Source organism: Phoenix dactylifera, chromosome 5 (genome assembly GCF_051530095.1).
Source record: "Phoenix dactylifera cultivar Ajwa chromosome 5, Ajwa_hap1_PhDact_Kaust_v1.1, whole genome shotgun sequence".
Classification (NCBI taxonomy): domain Eukaryota; kingdom Viridiplantae; phylum Streptophyta; class Magnoliopsida; order Arecales; family Arecaceae; genus Phoenix; species Phoenix dactylifera.
In genome coordinates this window covers 22,947,428-22,971,291 of record NC_143194.1, presented here as the reverse complement: position 1 = coordinate 22,971,291, position 23,864 = coordinate 22,947,428, and the positions used below count along the sequence as shown (strand labels likewise).

Sequence of the window (23,864 nt, the reverse complement as noted above, 5' to 3'; positions counted from 1 at the left end):
TGGGGGGTTGAGAGGGTGAGTTAATGTGGGATTGTAAAAAGACATAAAATACCCTTAAGAGTTATAAAAAATAAGAGTATTTTTTGTCTTAGAAAAAATGGGTAGAGTGATAACCTACCATAACAGAGAGTAGGTTATCAATCCCCTTTTAATAAAGATATCTACTCGAGCGGCTACAACTCGTCCCACAGATTTTTTATCCACAAGTTGACCTACCATAAAAACAGTGTTGTAGCCAACAAGCAACTCAAACAAGTAGGCCAGCCTACATGTACAACTTGAGCTGCCTGCGGCCGTACTTACAGAACTTCAAACAGCTCCTTAAATCCTTTATCTATTGCACTTGACTCACCATCAGCTTGTTTGATGGCGAAGGATTTTTGTAATGATGGCTTCTTGGATTCCCCATGCCAAGCTAGTGGGACCCCAGCTCAACTAAATTGAAGAATATAGTGTTAGTTTGAGTTCATGTCTAAGGAGGTTCATTTTTTTTTATTGAATCAGGTTGTATTATCTTGGGCTTGGTTTGTCTCATGACCTAAAACAACCTGAGCAAGTTGCATCCCTGGTTATGAGACGTCATAAATGGTTCGTGGACTATATAGACTAAAAGCATTTTAGATAGACTCCTCTCACTTTGCTTAAATACAGGAAACCTAGTGTTTATCTGTCTCAAATGGAGCAATTGAAATAACTAATAGGTAGAGCTCCTTTGTGTCCTTGCCAGAGTATGAAAGTGCTCATACAAAGTTTGGGTGAAATTTAATGGCGTTATCTCATCAATGCTTTTCCTTTCCCAAAATCATGATTTTTATGTTTCTTTCCGCTCATATGGTTTCCTCAACTGCTCCCTCCTAGCAATGTAAATGACAACCCCACATAGCACAGTCAAATAGATAGGCATCTTATTCCTGGATGAGGAACTATTACGAAGCCAGTTTCTGGCAGAGTAAAATTAGTATATGAAACAATCTAAATAGAAAAATCATCTCCAAAGACAAACTATGCTTGCAGAACAAGTTGTTTTAAGGAAGATTGAAACTGTTAAAGCAGTAAACTTTCCTTGTAGCCCGACTGCTACATATGCTACCATTAAAATACGTATAATCATGATATATTGTGTACAGTAAGTCAAAAAAACCACTGAATCTCATAATGTTCATTCCAACAGATCCAAATGAATGGCAAATTCCAAATTTAACAGGTATAGCAAAAACGGTTATATCTCACAGTTATGGCATCTGTTGCCATGTCAGTCCAGAACTGCTTATCCTATGTCATATATTTTCTAAATGACATCTTGTGTTCAGAAGAATTAGTCTTTGTTTATGTTCATGTAAATACAGTCGTCTGTTTAATCATGATAAACATCAGATTATTGCTAGGACCATGTTCCTATGGAGGGAATATTTTCTCTATGAACTGAAATAGATAGTCTCAAATTACCATTGTTCTACCCAAGTACAATCAGGATCAATGCACTCAGCACCAGCAGATGTTGGAGTAGAGTAGTTTATGACCTGAAAGAATGGTAAGATTTAAGAACAGATAAATTTCTCTAAGGAATTCTGGTAAATTAATAGTCACTGTGAGCACAAGAAAATTTATCATTGTATAAAATATATTTAACCTAGAAGAAAAGATGCATTATTAGCTAACATCAACAAACAGAGCCATGCAAAATCTGGGGCAAGCACCTCAAGACCAAAACAATTCATATGCAAATCATAACTAACATAAATAAGTACTGTCGAATGTCCTTCAGACAGCAACATATACTAAAACCATAGACAACTTTAAACAACAAGGCTTTTTTCATGTATATAGGATGTCTAACAGAACCAAGTATGTTCAAAGTTTTGGGACATTTTGAAACTTGCTGTCAACCTGATCTCATTCCTCAAACTAAACTGATGCAAAAGCCCTAGCTAGCATGAATTTGGATGAAAAAAGAGTCTGCAAGACACATAGGAGGCTGAACAGCAAGTAGAATCGCCTATTGTACAATTAGTTGCGCAGTTGTAAGTCATGAAACTAAGGTACCACCCTCCAAGATGATTCCAGGCTTGGAAAGAGTTTGCATAAGACTGAAGAAGTTAAGTCCTTTCTCAGAAAAACACAACAGATTGATGCTTAATATGTTGGCTACAAATGTACTGTTATGTTCAGCGCATAAGTGTTAATACATATATACATACATACAGAATGTATATATACATACATGGACAGAATACATAGAGTTGTACATGAATGACTTTTCCAACCTAATATGTCTGGTTGTCAGCGGCCTCCAATTGCAACACGGATCATATGCTTCATCCAAGTTACAAAACTCTTATACAATGAAGCAACTAAGTTTCAAAATTTGTTGCATGAAACACACAAATATATATAAGGATCTTCACAAATTTAGAATTGGACAACAATTGATGAGTTCTAAATTTTTCCAATGATGGCTTGAGTATGTCATTAGATGTATATCTGCCACCCAATGGTAACCAAATTTGATTGATGTTCATAAATCAAATATATGTCTAAATATGAATATTTAAAATTTCTTGCCTCCAATTCTGCATGCATAGTTTATTTCTCAGTCCATCAATTTATGTCCATTTATTCAAGTAGATGTATGTAAGGATGTAACTATATCGAGTGTCTTTACCAAATACCAGCATTCTTTCTCCCACATCCTTCTCTAACATGATCTTAGAGTTCTTGTGGGTTCCACCAAGCTGGATTTATGGCACGTATACCTTCAAGATACCATATCTATCTGTTGATCCAAGAGAACATCATGCTATGCTCAAAGAAGAAGAAAAATACAACTTTATGTACTTGAATTCAGCATCTAAGTAAAAAATATCAACAATTGTCTGAACTTGGAAAATGAGAATAAAACATGCAGCAGAAACCTGGGAAGCATAACTGTGATGGATGTGCATGCAAAATAGCTGCAAGTAGACTTCAAAATATCTCCAAAACTTAGATTTATAGAATTCATCTTAGTCAAGGAAAGGTGAAGTAACACTGATATTAACAGTTCTTGTCAATGTCTTATCTTTATTCTGACTAGTTTTAGTTCATAGTTCAATAGATGGTTTGCATAAGAAATCAAGGAAAAATTTGACACAAGCAAGTTCTCTGAATGTGTGCTATGGTAAACACAATCAGTCCTAGGTAATCAGAAAAGATAAGTGAAGCGGTATCAATGCGCATACCTTGAGAAGCACTCGGTCATTATTGTTCACATATCCATTCCATTGACCATCTAATGGATAACCATTGAGTAGATCATCACTCACAGAACGCCTGGAACATATATGTCAAAGAAAGCTCAAGATAAAGTGCACCAACAAGATTATATAGAAAAAGCAAAACTCACAGAGCACTGTTGAACTGCTTGTGGATATCATCAAAAAGAAAGAACTAGAGTTAATTACTAAAACATAATGATGATGCAATCTTCTAACAGCTTCTAACAAGATTACATAATGACAGAAACAATAATAATTCAGTTCATGCTCCCGGTGTTATCAATCCAATCAAATTCTTTCCTACTAACAAGGTTTAGGTGGATGCTTTTCACATGACAAGCAATTTCTTATTAAGAAAAACTATATGATACGTAATGTTATACATATCATCGTTCTTACCAACAGAGCAAGTTTTTTCCTTGAAACTCCAAAAAACAATCTAAATCATAGAACCTCAATTTTACAAACATTATTGCATATATAAGATCAGCTTCTATAATTTTAAAAGGAAAAGTCCTGCATGCCTTGTCAAACAGCATAAGTTTCATGTTCAATATTTCTATCTCAATACCCAGAATCAATGACTAGTTCACATCTGTGGCCACGTTTCAAAAGGACCATGACAAAAAAATCAGATCAGAGTCCAAATAGGAAGAGAGTCGGTAATCTAGGTGAATAATCCAAAAACAAGGATAGCAGCAAAGATAAGTATTGCCCATCATCACAACCCAGGAACAAATAACTAAAAAGAGACCTTAAAAATGAAACTTTCATCAAGTTTCCAAATTGTAAGAAGAAACATCAAACTTTCATCAAGTTTCAATTTCAGTTTACCTGCTCTTTGGTCTACCAGCAACAAGAAATCATTCCAACCCACCTATTCTTGAGGCAGAAGAAAGACGGTCACAACCACAACCAACAAATTCCTCAAAAAGAACCATCAAAATCCCTACTTTCGTCGAGTTCACAAATTATAACAGGATATCGAACCAAGAATTCGGTTCAGCTCACCTACTCTTGAGGCTAAAGGTGGACGGCATGGGAGAGAGGTCCGGAAACAAATCGGTGAGGTGAGGGATGTTGAACCGCCTCTCGAAGTCCTGGTACTTTTTCTTCCAATCCGTGTCCCCGAAATCCAATTCTTGGGTCCCAACCTCCGTTGTAGAAGCCGCGAAGACTGGCCGATCTCTCCTCCGGTTCCTCCTCGATCCCTTGAACCTAAGGCGACCCTTACCGGGGATTGGAGGCCAAGAACAGGGCTTCCTCGAAGGACTGGTGAGAACTGGAGGAGAAGGAGCTATGATCGAAGCCATCTATATCTACTTCTCTCTTTCTCTCTTCGAGGCCAAGAAACGAAACCTTAGAAAGGAGAGACGAGGGTTCCATTGGAGGAGGAGCGAAGGAGGGTGTTTATAGGGTGTGAGGAGGAGGGCGAGGAGAACGAGGGAGGCGGAGGGAAGAAACAGAGACTGGGAGAAAGAGACTTCGTAGCCTCGGTCTCGGTCGGGCACCGCCAAGGTTTCAACGATACCGTTATGTCGTTATGACGGGCCCCAGAGTTGCCGTGAACGACCGTTTCTCGAAAATAACGGTTGTTAGATCGTCCCCTTAGGTTGTGACGGAGAGAGCCATACGGCATACGGCAAAGATTACTAGGGTGGCCACATCGACCTCACCTGAGAGGGCCAGGGATATCTGGGTACCTGTACTGTTGTCTCAGCGTACAGGTTTAGCTACTTCTCTTGGGTACCCCCACCCCTTGGTTATCTTAAGGTGAATTTCGATAGAGGCTTGGCGGAGAACGGCGCCTCTAGGGGTGTGGGTTTTGTGATCAGAGACCATGGGAGCAGATTTATTACAGCTGAAGGGCGGAGTGCACCCAGATTGACGGCAGTGGGAGCGGAGTTGCGGGCAGCCTAGAAGGGCATTTTGTATGCGAGACGGGTGTTGGAGGTCGACAACCTATTCCTCGAGGGTGATTCATCTACGGTGATTGACTGGATCTGAGGAATGGACAGGTACGGAGATGGTCCCCCGCTAATACAGGACACACGCAGATTGGCACGAGAGCTGACCGCATGTCAGATAGCTCGTGTATATCGGGAGGCGAACAGCGCAGCAGACTGAGCTGCCTCTTATGTTGCTCTGCACTTTGGGAAGGCCTTTTGGACAAGCCCAGAATGCATTCCACACTCTTTTTACTGTTTACTTTCATTTGATATGGCTGGTTGTACTCACGTTAGAGGTATATGAAATGAAATACCGTTTTAACAAAAAAAAAAGAAGTCAGCAAAGAGGGAGAAAGCAAACTCAGAACTCTCCCAGTGAAACTCTTCTGAATGGTGCGCAGCAAAAGAGATAACCCAGCCAGCAGTATTGTTCGTCTCCTGATAAACATGAGTAGCTTGAAAGGCTATAAGCCCTTCCATAAGCTCACATGTATCCCACAGTAATGGGTGAATGTCAAGACGGTTGTGCCTATGAACACTCTCCTGGATCCAATCGATCACCGTAGCTGTATCACCTTCAAAATTGATACAATCCGCCCCTAGTGTCAATCTGGCATAGAAAATACCCTCCCATGCGGCTCTCAACTCTACGCTACTGACTGCCTCATCAAAGATATGTCGTCCCCCTACCGCAATAAACCTAGACTCATGGTCCCTAATCACATAGCCAACTCCTTCTCTACCACCATCGTCAGTGATACTATCGTCTAAGTTAACATTGAGGAAACCAGGGAGTGGAGGCTCCCAAGAGATCAGAATGGTCCTGGGTGGTACACGAGTTAGGTGGGACCCCTAGATGTCCCTGGCTGACCCAAGCAACGACATAGCAATAGTGCCGATGACCTCCGCAACATGAAGTAAAGCACTATCTGCCACTGTTCTCGAGTGCACTTCTCTTTCCTCAAAGATCTGGACATTTCTGTCTAACCATATATGATAGGACACATAGGTATATATGATATCCCACTCTATAGTGCTCGACCAGCTCCAGTGCTACTGCTTCGAAAAACTAGAAAGAGTAGTAAAAAATTGCCTCTGGGTGCACGTTAACGCGCATACAAAGTTCCTCAGATCCACGTACTACTAAGTTTGGGACTCAATGTTCTACCAACTTGGATTTCTATGCCTAGTTATCTAACTCGTGGATTTTTTTTTCTCAGGTACAAAAATTTGAACAAAGATATTATTATGATAGAGATATTTCATCACCGTTTTTCCTCAATTATAAGAAAAATTACTTTTTAAATTAACTAATTTCTTTTGAAATTGTATATCTCCGCGACTCTTCAAATCTAATCCAAATATAATTCTTTCTTTTATGCACGTCATAAAAGCCTATTATGTAAAAATATTTTATCCACAAATTAGTTCTTCAAGCTTCCATATTGACAACCAATTTAGACAAGTTATATTATTTTTTTTGTTGCCATTTTTTAGGATGAATTTTCCATGTGCACAAAAAATACCAGGCTAGCAGTGAAGACAAAGTGTTCAAGCAGTAAATTTTTCATATTTAATTATTTTAGATTTATTTATTACATATGTGTATATTTCTTTTTAAATCTTTTCGTATGGCAAAATGTGCAAGCAAGGAAGACAAAAGTTTTGGCACAAAACTTCGGTCCACTTATTATTTTTCACCTATAACACAATTCTGATGAGCCATATTTTGTTAGTTAATTGCCCATTTTATGTGAGTGTGGCATAACGGAACCATTGAAACTGGCTTTAACGGCTGTTAGTTCCAAGCATGAGATGGTGCTATCTACCGTGCGTATAGAAATATGTATGTGGGATGGGGGCTGCCTGCGATGCCTAATTTCTTGGCAATTTCTATACTAGGGAGCAAATAGGCGAGCTGAAACAGAAAGAAAATAGAGTTGCCGATTAGGCTGCTATTTATGCCGCCTAGTATTCTGGAGCGGTCCTCTGGCCACATCAGAAGACCGCCCTTTAGTGCTTTATTTTTTAATTTTTCTGGCTGCACGCTCATCATAGCAGTGTGAGCAGTTGTGCCAAAAAAAGAGAAAAAAAAACAATAGAAATAGCTGGATGCTATATATGTGTCTCCGCTTAGGAATTTGTATGCGGCCGCTTGCAGAATACTATACCACCTGATTTGAATTCAACGGCGTCGGCCGGCGTCTATGACTTGATGTTGGCATTGTCCTTATCTTTCTACGAAATTCACGGTTGTCATTCCCGGCGAACACCAACTGCCTTCGCTGAAAGCTGACCGTAGGGCGAGCACGGAACTCTCTCGACGGGGACTGATGGCAGATGAGGTTAGGGTCTGGAAAATGGACCGTTCTTTTAGAAATAGTTCAATTATTTCCTGCTGCATCTTATTCTCAAAAATAAGTTTCCCGGCTTTCAACCTCTCTTGCAAGATTGTTACATTATTTTTCATTCAAATTATATATATATATATATATAATACAGCTAATTGGATGATATTTTATATGGCCTACTATATTGGAACTATATTTTGAAATTCTTCGATAAACCTTTCTATGTTTAATATTTGATTAGCTGTTTTTCATAGTCATATTTATACTCGAATGGTTTAATTTATTCGGTTTATCAAAAAATAAAAAAAAAGTATTGCATCTGATACGTACGCTAAAAGGTAAGGCAATTGCTGAACTAAGAGAAGTGTAGTATCAGTCAAGAGAGCTTTGGTACAAAGAATAAACTATAAAGTAGGATAAGCTTAGAAGAAAATTTTTTATTAGTCTCCTTCAAAACACCTTGCAAAGACGGTTGTCATCCACGCTTTTCTTACAAATCATCAAGAGCAAAGTTGGCATCTTGGTTCTAAATTAATAGTTGAACTTTATGCATATTGCACTGAGAATTAGGTTGAAAAGCAACTTGAGAAAAATATAACAAAACTCAACCTAGAAGTAAGAGTAGAGAGTTCATGGTATGGCTGTAGTGTGGAATAAGCTGTTGACATGCAAAGTCCCTCGTTTATTCACATCACAAACCTATTATATGAAAAAAGTTAATAAATATTGTGGATTGTAAGCAACATGATATTTCATATTCGGTATTTTAACATCATGATATATAGATGTTCCCAATGGTTATTGTATTACAAACCTTCAAGTAGATGTCCGACAAATTACAAAAAAAATGTTAGATATCCAATAGAAGTTTCCAAGCTATCCATTTATCTCCGGCCAATTTTTTTTGAAGTATTTATTATGCTTGTTTCTCTAAAGAGCCAAATATTTTTCTCTTTCATTTTTATTTGGAACGATGCTTTCAATTAATAGACTGCAAAATGAGGATAGCTTCACCCAAATATCCTTTAACTCCTAATATAGTAAAGTTGAGAATTGAATCCAAACCTCTAATACAATCATCAAGAGATTTTATCAACAAGATAGATAAACTAGTAGTTTCAGTGCGTCCATAATGACCATCCTTCCCTCCTCTCTTTTTTTATTTAAGAAAAAAATAAACATATTATAATAACAAAAGCATAGAAATAAGTATGTTTTCTAATATAAATAGAAATATAATTTTAATCTTATAATTATATTCATCTATAATAATTGCTTAATGCTTATGAGAAAGTCAAATCTTGTGCAGTGCACATGCATGGTACCTATAATGCCACTATATAATTGCTTGTACTCATGAAATAATTAATAATAAAACTCAATACGCAACGAAGAAGCCCTCTTCTTGTGAACTACGTAGTTGCTGCAAAATATACATACATGTTGAAAATTGGTAAAAAATATGACATAACAAAACAAATACGATGTAGTTTGCAACGACACTAGCATTAATAACCATTTTTCTAAAACATGACCGGAACATAAAGGTTTCTTGGCGTGAAAGCATGATAGAATGAGGTAGATTTATTTTTTTTTAATATTTTCTTATACTTTTCTTCGCATATGGGCCGGATTTCTTTTTAATGGTTGAGCCCGAACTCAAAACATCTGCTCTAATATCATGTTAAAATTACCACTTATCCTAAGAACTTAAGTTGATAGAATGAGTTAAATTATATATATATATATATATTATATTTTTTTACAGAAGGGTGCTTTTTGATTTTTATGAGTGAAAAGTCAAACTTTTATACGTGCGGCTTCACGCCTCCTCGAGAGGAAGAATTTTTTTTTTTTTAAATAAAAAGACAGCCATCTGCTTGCGTTCACGGTTTCCGCGCGTAAAGTCAGATCAAATAAGCAAGAGTGCGGCTTTAGTCCGCCATGAGTTTCGAGTTTCCATTTCTGGCATTTCAACTATTGACATAGGGTGAACTCTTAGATTCAGAAGCTTTTTTTTTTTTTTGCGAGATTTCGTAATAATATCATGTGTTTAAAGTCCCACTAATTATGGAACTGTTTTCAAATCACAAAGCCCCTCGATTTTTTTATTGGGGTTTAAATGTATTCTAATATATCCAGCGCAAAACAGTTTTATTTTCTTTGTCCGAGAAATGTATTGTTAATTAGAACTAGTTGGAACTTCAAAAAGGCTCTAAATTAAGAGATTTAATCTATGATTGAAATGCATGAGAGAAAGATGGCTAACTCCAAAAGCTGGTTCTTACTTTGGATTGTCGGTTGCAATTCGTTTCTAGGAGGCTAGAATCGCTAGTATTTGCCAATCAGCCATACGATGATGATAATTGTTAATAGAATCTAGTGGTATGATTAGATTCGAAGAATCTTTCTATATTTATATTGTAATGTAAGCAGATCCAAGTGAGAAACTAGGCTGCCATTTAACGTCATTTTTATTTTTTATTTCTATAGGTATATAATGGCAATGAAGGCGGTGGTAGTAGCAATGAAGCAGCAGAGTGGTGGTAGTGTTGGTGGTTGGGACAGTAGTACATGTGGTGGAGGCAACAATAGTAGCGAAGATGGCAATAATAACGGAAATGGAGCTATACATAGTAATAACGAGGGTGCCAGCTATATGGTAAAGATGGTAATGATGGGGTCGGTGGTTTAGTAAAGACGACGGCAGGGTGGCAGAGGCAGCTAGGAGCATCGCAGTGGAGATTGTAGTGCATGGTGGCAGTAAAAAAACATAATCATTTTATTTTTAAAAAGATAAGGATTTCTTACTTTCACTTTTCTAAAAATAATAAAATATTTTTTAAAAACTAGAATAAATAAAAGCACGAAACATATTTCTATTTTAAATTCTATGGTTTTTATTTTAAAAATAAATTGATGTCAAATAAGATCTAAATTTCATTCTCAGGAAGCCACTGTCAGGCACTTGAGCGTGTCTAGCCAGCTTGCACCTTGACCCCGCTCAAATATGACAAAAACTAAAGCAAAGGCTTGATTCTAAGCAGAAAACCTAAAATTTGATTTTCTTTTAAGGAAAAATAGAGATCTGTGTTGGCTTGCCTTTGGACTGTTGGATTGAAAACTTGAACCCTGAGCTTGTTTGAATTGGAAATTTGGAATAAGTCCGCATGCATGGCACATTCTTGCGACGAGTTGTATTGGATAGTAGCAAGAAGGGTGGGGTTGATTTCATCATCAGAGACCCTGATTTCAGATTGGTTGCTGCAAGCGGATGCCAATTATTCACCTGTTTAGTTCTTGAGGCAGAGCTGAGTGCTGCTTGGGCTAGCCTCAGCAATACACGGAGTTCCTTGAGGGCTAATGCCATCATACTGGAGGGCGACTCTGTGGCAGTAATTAGCTGGATCCAAAGGTAGGCTGACGATGCAAGGCCAAACTCCCTGATTCAAAATATCTGGCATCTTGCTAGTGGTTATTTAGCCTTTGTAGCAAGGCATGTTTATCGGGAGATGAATGGCGCGGCGGATTAAATGGCTTTGTATATGGCAGATCATTCGAGAAGACTTCTCTAGTCTTTTGAGGCTCATGTACTCATAGCGTTTAGAGACAATTTATTTTCTGATTTTTGTGGTTGTATTCACAACAGGTTTGTATAATATGTTGTCTAAGCAAAAAAAAAAAAAGAAGAGAGAAGAAAATAAAAAAAATAATAATAGCATACCTCTTCTTTAACGATCTTCATTCGTGAGGCCCAAGCCATGTGTTTGGCAACTGCGCCACAACACTTCAGCTTAAGCAAAGTATAAAACAATCAACTACAGAGCAAATGGATGAAGAATATTTCGAACTTATTTGGTTCACAGGAAGAATTTTTTCACTTAAATATTTTTTATGGAAAGCTAATGTTTGGATATATGATGCTTGAGAATATGAACTTTGCATATTTAATTGACTATGAAAAAGTGGTACATTTCAGAACGGCTTATATTACGTTAAGCATCTATTTTTCTAAAAAAAATATGTATAATACCTATTATACCTTTAATAAAGAAAAAAACCTAACTTCATTCTATCTATAAGCTTAAAGGCATATTTGGAAAAAAAATTCTGATCTTAGCGGGTGTGAAGTGGACTTTTACACATCCCATATAGATTTTTCTTTCTCATGAAATATGGATTTTTTTAATGAAAAAGCTACTCTTCTATCTCTCTTCTTTGAAAATTCTAACAAAATATAAAATCTTGCTCTATTTTTTTTATTGACCATAGTTTTCACATTCTCTTTCTACAAATCAAACAAGTCCTTCCTATTATTATTACAAATGGAGAATAGAATTCCAAGGAGTTGAGTTAAAGCCCCTCCATTTATATAGAACTAAGGGCTCGTTTGGTTCGCGGGAAGCATTTTCCTTCCTAGGAATATGATTCCTGGGAAACAAATTCCTAGGAAGAGGATGCCTAGGAAAGTACTTTTGGCATGTTTGGTTGACCATGGGAAAGTGACAAATTTCCAAGGTACTTATGTTTGGTTGGCCATCCACTTTCCTAGGAAAGTTATATATAATTCCTATTATGCCCTTAATAAAAATTAGATTTTTAATGCCTCTTTAATGCTTCTTTAATGCTGAAGGGACTTTTTGGGAAAAAGTAAAAATGGAGTGATTCCCACCTAATGGGAAAGTAACTTTCCCATGTTTCTCATGGGAAAGACTTTCCCATGAAATGTGGGAATCACATTTCCATGGGAATACAACTTTTTCTTCTCTCTCCTTTGAAAACTCCAACCAAACAAGAGGCATCTCATTACTTTCCCGTTGACCACACTTTCCCCCCTTCTTTTCCCGCGAACCAAACGAGCCCTAAGCTATGCACAAGGGTAGCTAGGATAATGCCTCTATTCATATATCCAACAGCAACTTACATATTCAATATACAAAATAATAATTGCCTAGAGTGCTAGAGAACTCTCTAGGGAACTCCATGATCTATACCATGGTGAGAAAGTCTCGCAACATGACTTCTTTATCTTTTAGGGAAGCCGCGGATTCCATTATTAAGGCTGTAAAAATGCATTAAATAACAATTTTTTTTGTTAGGAGTGCTTCCGGGTCGAGTTAGTAGATGTTGGATTGGTAGGGATGGGATCCACGTTTGGGAGTATCGTTCGGATCCGGGTCCGGATTGCAATTTCCTCGGGAACCAAACGGGCTCATCCGCCCGCTCAACGACGAGGAAAACCCTGGGGTCTTGGAACCGGGGGCTTCCCATACGTCCGAACTCCTTCCCTGGTCTCAGAGCTTCGGTCATGGCGGAAGAGCTCGCTGCGAACCCCCAAACGATTGAAGGAGACGCGACGGAAGCCGGATCCGCCGTAGGCATGGAGCTGGAGACCTCATCCCCCAAATCCCCTGCGGTTCCGAGCCCCTGGTCGCCGATAGCGGTGCGGAGAAGCCAGCGGAGGAGGGCGGAGGAGGTGGGGCGAAGAGGAAGAGAGAGGAGGGAAACGATGCAGCGGCAGAGGAGCAGGAGGAGGAGGACGAGGGTGGAGCCTCGAAGAAACGGATGGTAGAGAGGTCTCTGGAAGAAGAAAGGCTCGAGAAGATGGAAGATAAGAAGGAGGGGGGAGAGGATTCGAAGAAAGAGGAGGAGGAGGAAGAAGAAGGAGGAGGCAGGGAGGACAAGGAATCGATGACGGTGAGCCTGGGGCCGAAGGTGTTTGACTCGTCGAAGGAGATGTTCGACTACTACTTCAATCTCCTACGTCACTGGTCTCTCAATCTCGATATCAACGAGGTTATTCTTTAAAAAGTTTGTTTTTTAAAGATTTTCTCCAGTTCCGAAGTTACTGTCTTTTTTTATTAATTCAATGTAGTTTCATGAATCATGCTCTATTTGAGCTCATTCTTAAGTGGAATTTACAGAGTAATTTTTTATTTGATCAGGGAATTTGGATTGTTGATGTGGCATTAGATGGGTTTTGATGAAGTTCAAATTTCTACTGAACGAATTTTACTTTCTTTCCAGTTAATTACTTGTAATTTTCTTATTCATGCTGTGCTCCAGTTGTTTTCATTGGAAATCTGTTGGAATTCTATGACCAAATAGAATCCACAGAGAGTGTTTTTTGTTAGGATCAAAGAATTTGCGGTGTCAGTAAGGATTTGGTTGGGTTTCTGTGACAGAGGCCATGCTTTGATGGAATTTTAGTACACTTGTCAAATAGTATTTTCATTAGATAGTTCAAGCAGGCAACAAAATCTTGTTTTTCTATGTTACACCCTCCTCTGATTTCTTGGCTTTATGTGGCACATAGTTCTGTTTAGATTCATATCCTGTTTATAGTTTTGATTAAGGTGAAATCTAATTGTATTGCCTCATTACAACCTTTGCGTTTGTAATGATTTGTTTGCGATACTCGTAATATCATGATGTCATGGCTCCGTCTTGTTTTCTATTTTCTAGTTTTACTGGGTCTCAATGCCAAAGAATCTTATCAACAGACTTTCTTTAGTCTACTTGAGAAGTGCCATTGCTGAATGAAAGTGTGATATGTCATTTAATTAATTTTTTTTCCAGTAGTAATGTCATTGTTTTCTGTCTACGGTTGATTACAATGTGTTGATAATTTGAAATGTATTATGTGTATCTAATTGTCCATTGTGGAATTCACACATAATTGTTTCTTTTTTGGACTTACTGTTTTAATAGTAAAATGAGTTTCCAATTTTTGTGAGTCAAGAAGAAAGATGCAATAACAAAATGATCTAATGCATTGGTGCAAAGTTGACATTATTTGTTATGGTAAGTTGGTAACTTGAAGTCTGAAGAAAGAAAATGTTTGATTATCTGCTTGAAGACCAAAATAATGCTATGGGGTCTTTTTTAGCTGGACAAACATGATAAATTTATTTTCAGTTAATTTTCTGACTTTCTTTTAACCAAATATACTATTCTCCAATATTAAAGGGTAACCATGCATTCTCTTGCTTGCTAGATGCCAATGGACAACTATTACTGTGTGTAATCTGTACATTGTTGACTTTGGGAAATATGTATTTTTCCCCCACTCTTCACGACCACATAAGTCATCACATGTTCAAATTGCTTTGTTGATTTCCCCAGCAATTGAAATTTTTGTTTATGATTGACCATCAGATTTAAGAAATTCTCTTCGAGAATTTTAAACCTGTCTGTCTTGAATTCACAACCTATATAATTGCAATTACTGTTCTTTAAGATTTTGATGAAACTAATAGCCAATAGAAGAACCTAGCTCGTTAGGTTGATATACCTCTTTGGCATTCCGAAGCATTGCTAGCGCTTGTTTCTTCATCGCTGTCAGGTCTCTGTACTTTCACTTTCTAAGGACCTCTTAATTGATTTTATCTCATGTTCCTAAGAGTGTGATGTCTCATGTCAACTCAACACACTGCTATCTGCCAAGGATTAGTGATTTTCTATTTTGATGTTTGAAGTTGTTAGGGGGAATTTTTTTTTTCACCCTCTTTGTAGCTTAATGTAACATCTAAAGAGAAGCAAGTGGAAAGAAATGTGCCCATGGAAATTTTGTGGTGCTACAATTATGAAACTAAAGCTTCAGATGCTTCTTCTTTGAGTTCAGTTTGAATGAACTAAATTAGCGAAGCATCTCATATCAGATATTACCTTACAATGATGGAGTATGATGGAAAACAAATCACCATAAGTTACAGCCCATATGCGAGACTCGGCATAGAAGATTGGAATCCTATATTTGTTTTGGTTCCTGTGCTTTTACTTGATTTTGCTGAAAAACTATTTTATATTTTGTCATATGTAAGGTATGCTGTCTAACTGGTTCGGCATATCGAATGTCGGTCTGCCTCTTGTACCGGTACTGAACCAGTACAATACGTCATTCGATTCGGTGTGGTATGGCATATTTTAGTTCAATCTCTTTGTCCGAAGATTTTTTTTTTTCCTATTATTTTTGTCTTAGTATTCTATTCCACCACATGGTGAGTTGGCGACTCATTATATTCCTGAGGGTGGTAAGCTCAAGTGCTAATTCTTGATCCAGAAAGCTAGGATGATTGATAATATCTTAATTTCACTGGCTGTTCTTTACTGTTTACGTACTGCTTATCAATTACTTTGCAGTGTAGATACCATTCCCTCCAGATTCATGCCAAGACATTGGATGCTTCTTTATATAGGACTGAAATTGTCCATCTGTTGTTTATACAGCTTAATTTCAAGCACTCACTTTATGCATAATATTATCTCATTTTCTCTCTGTTGAACTCCTGCATTGTAACTTTTCTCAGTCTGTTCGCAAGCAAATCTTTTCGGTGACACTGCATTCATTCAGATGCAGGTTTAGCCGTTTAAGGTGTTTTGACTCACAAGTCACATCCATTTGCTTGTGCAGTACGAGCACATGGTGCTGTTGGACATTCTGCAGAGGGGCCATCCGGAGCCTGACAAGAAGATCGGAGAAGGGATCCGAGCATTCCAGGTCCGGTACCGGCCGGCGTGGAAAAGTCGATGCTTCTTCATCGTTTGGGTTGATGGAGCCGATGATGATTTCAGCTTTCGTAAATGTATATCAGATCCTCCCATCGCCTGAACACATGAAAGCCCAGTCAGTCTCAAATGGCGACCAGGTTGGCCGAAGGCAGGGAGGAAATAGCGGGCGATGCCATGGCAGGAGAGGTGGGAGGTATGTTCTCAGCCTACATGTTGATCTCTTATTTATTGAGCTTTGTCTATTATTTCATCTAAACAAACGTCATGCAAGCTCCAGTTCTATGGATTAATTTATATTTTGATGTCTCGGAATCGGAATAAATTTTGCTGAATTGTTTTCAGAATTTCACTGTTGGTCTTCTGCTTGCTGGCTGGTCTTCAGAATCTCACTGGTGAACATTCTTGCTTTCATCTGTTGCTAGTGGTAAAAGGGTAGTATTTCAAACCCGATCCGTTAGCTGTTCAACAGGCCCAGAGTCGACTCAAGCCTTATGGAGAGCATACACCCTAGAAGTATTACAGTGGAGAGGTGTTGAACTTTGAACTTATGGCGTGACATATATATCTGGGTTGGGCTTGTCATCGGAGCAATTTTTAGACCTTATGACGCTTGTATCCAGCGTTCAAAGTTTAGTTACAAATCTCTACTACTGCGTTATATTAGGAGCTCGTTTGGTTCGCGAGAAGTATTTTTCCTCTTAAGAATATGATTTATGAAAAGCAGATTCTTGAAAAGAGGATGCCTAATAAAGTACTTTTGGCATGTTTGGTTGAACATGGAAAAGTGACAAACTTCCAAAGTGCTTATGTTTAATTAGAAAGTTATGTGTAATTCCTATTATATTTTTAATAAAAATTAGGTCTTTAATGCTTTTTTAATGCTAAAGGGCTATTTTGGAAAAAAAATAAGAATAGAGTGATTTTCGGCTCACGAAAAAGTAATTTTTTCATGTTAATGTTTCTCAGGAAAAAAAAAGAGAGAGAAAAAAAAAAAAAATGGAGAGAGAAATTTCTACCACCGCATGATCTCCTTCCTCCTCTTTCTCTCCCAGAGTTTGATAGGCTTGGGCTTAGGTTCCCAGGGTTCTCCGTTTCATTTTTTTTAAAAAAAAAATAACTCTAAAATAGAAATAAGAGAATTTTATCTATCACATAGTTGAGCTGGATAAAAATAAAAAAATTTAATGCAAAATGTTCATCTAATAATGATGGCCCGCCTGTTTTGCTCGTCAGGAAATAAATCAAACCCGTACAAGTAAATAAATTCATAAAATGACAAGCATTTGCTTGTCTCGCCATGAGGTGACGGGTGGACGCGATGGCTTGACAGGTGCTAAGGCCAGGGCGGGTCCAGAACCCGCATAGAAATCTCCGTGGACGCGTGCAAATGAAAGCAACGTCTTTTAGACCGCATACTCGCTTTGTCTCCTTTTACGCAGAGAATCCGGTGACGTTATGATTCCCGACAACAAAATCTAGTGCCAGCCTCTTAATCTTCCTCGCCATTATTCGCGTAACTTTATTAAAATAATAACACACTCTCCAAATTAAAAATCTCTTAACAAAAAATAAATAAACAAATACTCCGTAAAAGGCACTGCACGCCTCCCAATTTCTACCGTGTAAATCTACTGGAAATCTATAAAAAGTAAAAATAAAATAAGATAAAGACTGCCTCGCCCCCTAAACTAACCTTTAACCCCAATCCACAGGTAAATGCGTATTATCTTAACAATTTTTTCTAAATCGAAGCTAGTATTTAAAAATTATTTTTTAGGGCAAAAGATCGTGTCAGCACTCGGGATATGCTCGGGACAATCAAAAACTTGGCGGATTCACACGTGACGCCTGGTCTTTCGATTCTCGCACGCGTGCAGGGGGGGCGGAGAAGGGGCTAAAGAAGCAGCCATGGTCGCAGGCGGCCGCGATGGGAACAGTTGCTCGTGTACGGTGTGATGCGTGAGCGCGATGGTCGCGCACGCGAGGCACGAGCACCAATGGGGAAGGGCGGAGGTCAAAGGTGGGCTATAAATGGCGAGGGCGACCTCTCATCAATCATCATCCATCCCACGCTCTTGTCAGATCGTACGGGCCAGATTTTTTGCACAGCGTGCAGCGGCAGCCTGGAGCCGCTGTGCATGCAGTGCGTGCACACCACCTGAATCCGACCAAGCCGGCAGCGTTAAGCCTTCTGTTTGCTGCTTCGCATGCAACTGTAACATAATGGCGGTTACGTTAAATTTTTGACGAGGGCTTTAAAATGGGTAATTGTAGCAACTCATTCATGTGATATTCTTGGTCAAATGTAGTCAACCAACCTATGAACATCCCTACCTTCAAGCCAAGAAGGTTTGGTTTGAGTAATGCCCCTACGAGGTTTAGTAAGATACAGATGGCAACGGATTAGATCAAGTTTGAATTGGAACAAGTAATGATAACATGAAAATTTTTGATCGGTACTCGACCTAATTCGATACCTGCATGTTATTTTGGGTCACCTATTTGATCGAGAACTAATTTAGTTTATAAAATTGTCATGTTCTTGTTAAGTTCTCCTTTGAATAACTAGTATCAAGAAAAAAAATTGACCAATCAAGAATTCTTATCCAAGTAAATGATTCAACCCGTTCTAAATTATTTGATCTTACGATTTGAATTGGGTCAAAGTTGTAGCCCATACTCGATCTATTAGTGAATTATATCTTTTTTCTGACCACAAAAAATTCTTGACCTAAATAAGATCAGGTCAGGTCGGGTTTTTCTGCCCGTGTTTATTGTTGCTGTCCTCAAAGGTTAGTGTCTAATTAGCCACCTTCACGGGGTGAAGGGCAATATGCTTGTATAATAAGCCTCCACATCACACTAACATCGATTTTCCAAATGTGGTGGTGATGGAGTCAGTGTTAGTTTAGTATTTTTCATTAGTAGAATTTTAGCCCTAGCATTAGGTAGGTTTGATAGCAGCCCTATTTTCAGTGTCATCTTGCAATGAACAGTCCCCATGGTTTGCATCGCCTGTTTCACGCCACCAAATATGGCCCTCACCATCTAATTATACCATGAATCAACATATGATGGTCTTGTTGCTTGGCATCCAAGAGTCCCAGCACAAAGCAATTCACGCTCGCCTAAATTCTATCCTATTCTTCCAATTTGTGGAGCCTAAACATTATCATTGCCACTATAAGTACTCAAAAGAGACGACCACCAAGAGCCTCAGACATGAACACACAAACACACCACCCTCATACACACGTGCGACCTAATGAGCATGGCCACCGGAACAAAACTTGCACGTGTGCGATGATGGAGATTGCCGAGATGGACCATCCTCTCCATCTCGAGCCCCTTACCTCATCTCCTACCATATATATAAAACAAGAAGCATGACAAGGCGACGAGGGAAAAAGGATATATAGGAGCTAGGAGGATCGACACTTTAGTGTGTTGATGCTAAATAATTGTGGTGGTGATGGGGGGGGATGAGGTTGAAGGTCTGGGGGAGTGGGTGGGGTTGCATTCCATACATCACGCATGAGAGCATGGATTCTTCCACCCTTTTTTACCTTTTGCTTTGCTTCTTTTGGAGTTTATTATAAAGGGATGGCATGCAATATTTTCTCTCCCCCTTTTGATGGTGGGGGAGGTGGTGTGGCTTTCCGAGCGTGGTGTCCCTGTTGGAGAATCCACAAACCAAATGGCACCATGCTCGCCCAAAGCATCTGATGACCCCACAAGCATCCCCACGAGCCAAGGTGTGCCTGCGTCTTTGCGCTAATGGCGGGCCCTCCCCAACTACAATATGCTTTTACTCTTCCATGGCTCAGGAAAAGAAGCAGGGAGAAGGTTGACAAATTAGCATGATTTTTTCTTCTTATTTTTATTATTTTTTACGGCATGCTTGAGTAATATATATACCTGAAGTTTAAGGAGAGTTAGATAATTATTTTTGGAACATAATTACCAAGAAATCTCGCTGTAATTGCCAGTACCATGTTTTTGAAATGTTGTTGTTCTTGTGACGGGAAAATGCTCATCTAGTGCTGCTTTGATTTTGGTATAATATTGATAAGGGCTACATCGCAAGAGCCCCAGATCGATGCCATTATATATAACAAAAATCACTCTAGGTCTTCAAGGTGCTATGTAGATACCTCTTAATTAAAGTGCACCACGATCAGTTTTACTTTTGCTATGGAGAAGAGATGACTAATCTGCTTGCAGAAAAAAGTAGTAGTGCAGTTATTTTATTAGTTTGACGACTTGAAATTGAGAAACATACATCAATATCTATCTGTAACAACTTAGGATCTCATCTAAAATGGTTAGTCGGAAGGTATTATTTGAGTTTCTTGATCCTGCATAAATACTTATAATCTACCCAACGAATAATCGATATGAGATTAAACACATGCTCGTATGGTCCTTACACTATTGTATAACAAACAAGCTAAATGATCATCCACATCAATTGTTTTGGTTTCTCAACCCATGACCAACACGACCAACCATCCATCAGACACGTGTCTACAGCCATGCATAGGATCAAGACAACTGTACAAATGGAGCGCACGCTAACCATGATTAACAAAGTTGTTATGGGATAAACTATGTGTCTTAATTAAAAAAAAAAAACCAACCATATGCACCGTTGCAATCTCCCCCACTTATTTATGCTTAAAAAGATAGGTTTGGTGCCACCCAAAGCGTAGACCTCAAGGGAGGGGCTCCTTGACCGGCCGTTCCCTTTGTTCCCTCCCCTCTAAACAAAGAGGGCGTGAAACTAAAAAGATCATGCTAAAGTTATAGCAGTATTATAGGGGCGCTTAAACTATTTGTCGGCAAATCTTCTTCTCTGAGCCCCTAAGATTCGGCGGGGTTTGGTATCATGGCGTGCGTACTTTGTCAATATTCTATCTCTTATTTTATATTGTCACTCCTTACTTTGTATATTCCATAGGGTGCGATGTCTCCATTTGCCTTTGGGGAATCAAATCCCCAAAAATCTTTTCTTAAGGATCATAGGCTGGTGTAAGAATGGGTTGCCCAGGTGTCGCAAGTTACAGGAGTATGAAGCAATGCGAGTTTCATACACTGAAACTTGATGTGATGTTTCTGATGTTGGGATCCTGCTATTGGAGTCAAGTGTGATTGGAAAAAATGAAATGTAGTGCGTTGACTAGATCCAACAAGATTTGCCTATTGACATTATCTGAGGGTTTGTTTTTTCCCTTCTGTTTTTGAGAGTTGAAACACCCTCCGCATGCAAAGCTATTCTTTTGACTTTTTTTTGGCCACCAAATATGATCCTAAAGATGCGTTTGACTTCAAGTCTTTGGTGCAATATATGGTGGATTTTGAAATTCATATATAATCTAGATTAAATATGAAATATCTGGTAATTAATGCATTAGTTGAAAATCACCATGGACTCACTAGATTGATGCTAAGTATGCTAAATATTGTACAAAGACTTAGAGTAGAAAAATATTGTCTAGCCATGCCATTGACCTTTTATTGATGACACATGAATAAATAGACTAGCGCGAGTGCAAGTTTGTTGTGTATCCTTTCTGAATCAATTTGTTGCTCGAAAGAGATGGAAATTAAGCATGGATAAGCTGATATCTTCCTATCACTATCTCTCATTAATATTTAGATTTTACTTTGGATTGTATCAAGAGCACTTAATTGATTAACAAGGAGCAATTTTAACCTTGAATGTGACAAATGGTATCTTGTAATTGATTAACAGGGAGAAAAAAAAAAGATCGGAGGTTCTGTCATTCACCCTCGGTTTTAATCTCTTTCGATGTGGAAATAATCTGGAGCCATGGTTATATAGGAAGAGATGGTTGCCAAGAGAGATGGCACAAGCTCCATTATATGAATTCTTCTTAATTTTTTCCCATTCTTTATTTGAATAGAAAGAAGGAATAACTTACAAGCACGAAGCAAGCTCTGATTCGAGAATTCCACTGTGTGGAAGCAAGTCGGACACTAGAAGGTCAAGAAAGGAGTTCACACGAAAGCCTTCGTAGGTTAAAAAAAAAGAAAAAAGGCATCCACCTACAGGCACAAGAAGACCCAAGGAAGAAGGATATGCTGAGTGAGAGATGGAGCTCACGCTTCATGAAGTCAGAAGGCACTATGAGAAAGGGAAGTGCAATAGAGAGATCAAGCAATTATAGGTTCACACGGCATTATACTCTCTATATTTCATTGTTTTGATGCCATTCAATCAGCATCAACTCTCTATATATATATTTGCAAGACTACGTCACCATTAATATGAAAAATATAGTCAAGACTATGTGAAAGTAAGCCAACTTTGACCCTAATATCAGCAAATCTCGAACTTGGTTTCTATTGTTACAAATTAAGTATTTTCTATTTATCCATTCAGTTATATGTTTGATCATGCTAATCAAGTTTTGTAACCAAGTTATGAATATGAAGAAGGCATAGCATAGGGATTTCATCAAAGAACCTTATCCAAAGTCCGTGTTCAAATAATTGCTGCGCTTCCAAGAAGAACATTTGCAAAAAAATTTAAGCCCGGACATCAATTATTATATGGTGCCATTTGCCACCTACGATCCTCATGGTACTTTCATACATAGCAAGTGACTAGGAATTAATGATATGTAGATTTGCAAGATTTCTTGTATGATAGTCATATATATCATGCATTTCATAAAGAAAAAATTGGGGTGCATGAATCAACTAGTCATCAATATAACCACACATACTACTTGACGGACATTAATTTGATGCTTTGACTCGAATGGTTAAAATCAGATACAATATAAATATTATGAAGCTTATTCAAACTGCATGCATGACCTTTTTTTTTTTTTTTAATGATCTCTCTTTTCTTTTCAGTTGATCAATACAAAGAGTTTATCTCATTTCATTCTATACATCGTCACGGTGATGATGGATGCCGGAAGATTGAATAAATCTAGATCTAGTAGTTTTTTTGTACTAGACTCATATTGCATATAACCATGCTTTGGGTTTCAGTCCTCCGCTACGATTTGAATAAAACTGGCGGCGTATCAATCTCATGAAAGTTGGATACACTTATAATCTTGATCGGACTAGAAATTTTTTTACTTCAACAATTTGAATCAGGCACCAACCCAACCCTGCCGTCCAATAAACAAGCTAATTATCATCTAAATCTAGGAGAAGTAAAATTTAAACATCATTCAATCAACCTACAAATCTAGCAGCCTACCATGGTCAGTATAGTTAGTTGGCACCTCATTTTCACATGCTTGCATTCCAGGAGATCCTGGGTGCTTTAATATATATATATATATATATATATATATATATATATATATATATATATATATATATATATATATATATATATATATATATATCCGGTATATATTATTTACATTATTGATGAAAATTTTGTATCTAGGCCCAATTATATGCATTATTTGCGTTTACATGTATTTTTTATAGCCTATAAACTAATTAATTCTCCGGTGTGGTGGACACACACATTAAAGAGCCCTTGACCGTGGCACCTAAGTGATTCGGTAGACAATCCCTGGGCAATATGGGAATAAAAAAATCGACATGATTACATTCCCGCGAAGGAGATTCGCCTCCCTCTCCACCAACCCCCATAAACTAACCCACGGGTTCGAACCCTCGTACCCCTCCGGTCAACACCTTATTTGACTACACTTCATTATTTTAACCCTCTTTAGTCCCCGAGGACAACTTAGTTGTCAAAAATTACACTTAGAAACCGCTAAACTATGGGTAAGATCTTT

At 38.2% G+C, this 23,864-nt stretch overlaps 1 protein-coding gene and 1 pseudogene across 7 annotated transcripts in view; one reads left to right on the top strand and one right to left on the bottom strand.

Moving 5' to 3' along the window:
- LOC103711028 (ATP-dependent 6-phosphofructokinase 5, chloroplastic) overlaps positions 1-4,774 on the bottom strand; it is a 34,402-nt gene extending 29,628 nt beyond the window's left edge. For 3 of the 6 annotated variants that reach the window (XR_015987152.2, XR_015987151.1, XM_088721878.1), the window contains exons 1-3: positions 4,266-4,774; positions 3,219-3,309; positions 1,447-1,520 (exon numbers count right to left, since the gene is read on the bottom strand). Coding sequence is in view for 4 of the 6 variants with exons in the window: in XM_088721878.1 (XP_088578004.1) it covers positions 1,447-1,520; positions 3,219-3,309; positions 4,266-4,567 (467 nt within the window). In the remaining 2 variants the exon portion in view is untranslated. The remainder of the gene's footprint in view (positions 1-1,446; positions 1,521-3,218; positions 3,310-4,265) is intronic. The other 3 variants (XM_088721877.1, XM_088721876.1, XM_026806207.3) reach the window with 1 other exon arrangement.
- A 5,950-nt stretch (positions 4,775-10,724) lies between these two features.
- Positions 10,725-16,898, top strand: LOC103711001 (uncharacterized; annotated as a pseudogene). The gene is made up of 3 exons (XR_016395575.1): positions 10,725-10,969; positions 12,903-13,350; positions 15,968-16,898. The product of XR_016395575.1 is annotated as an uncharacterized LOC103711001 (transcript).
- Positions 16,899-23,864: the final 6,966 nt, after the last annotated feature.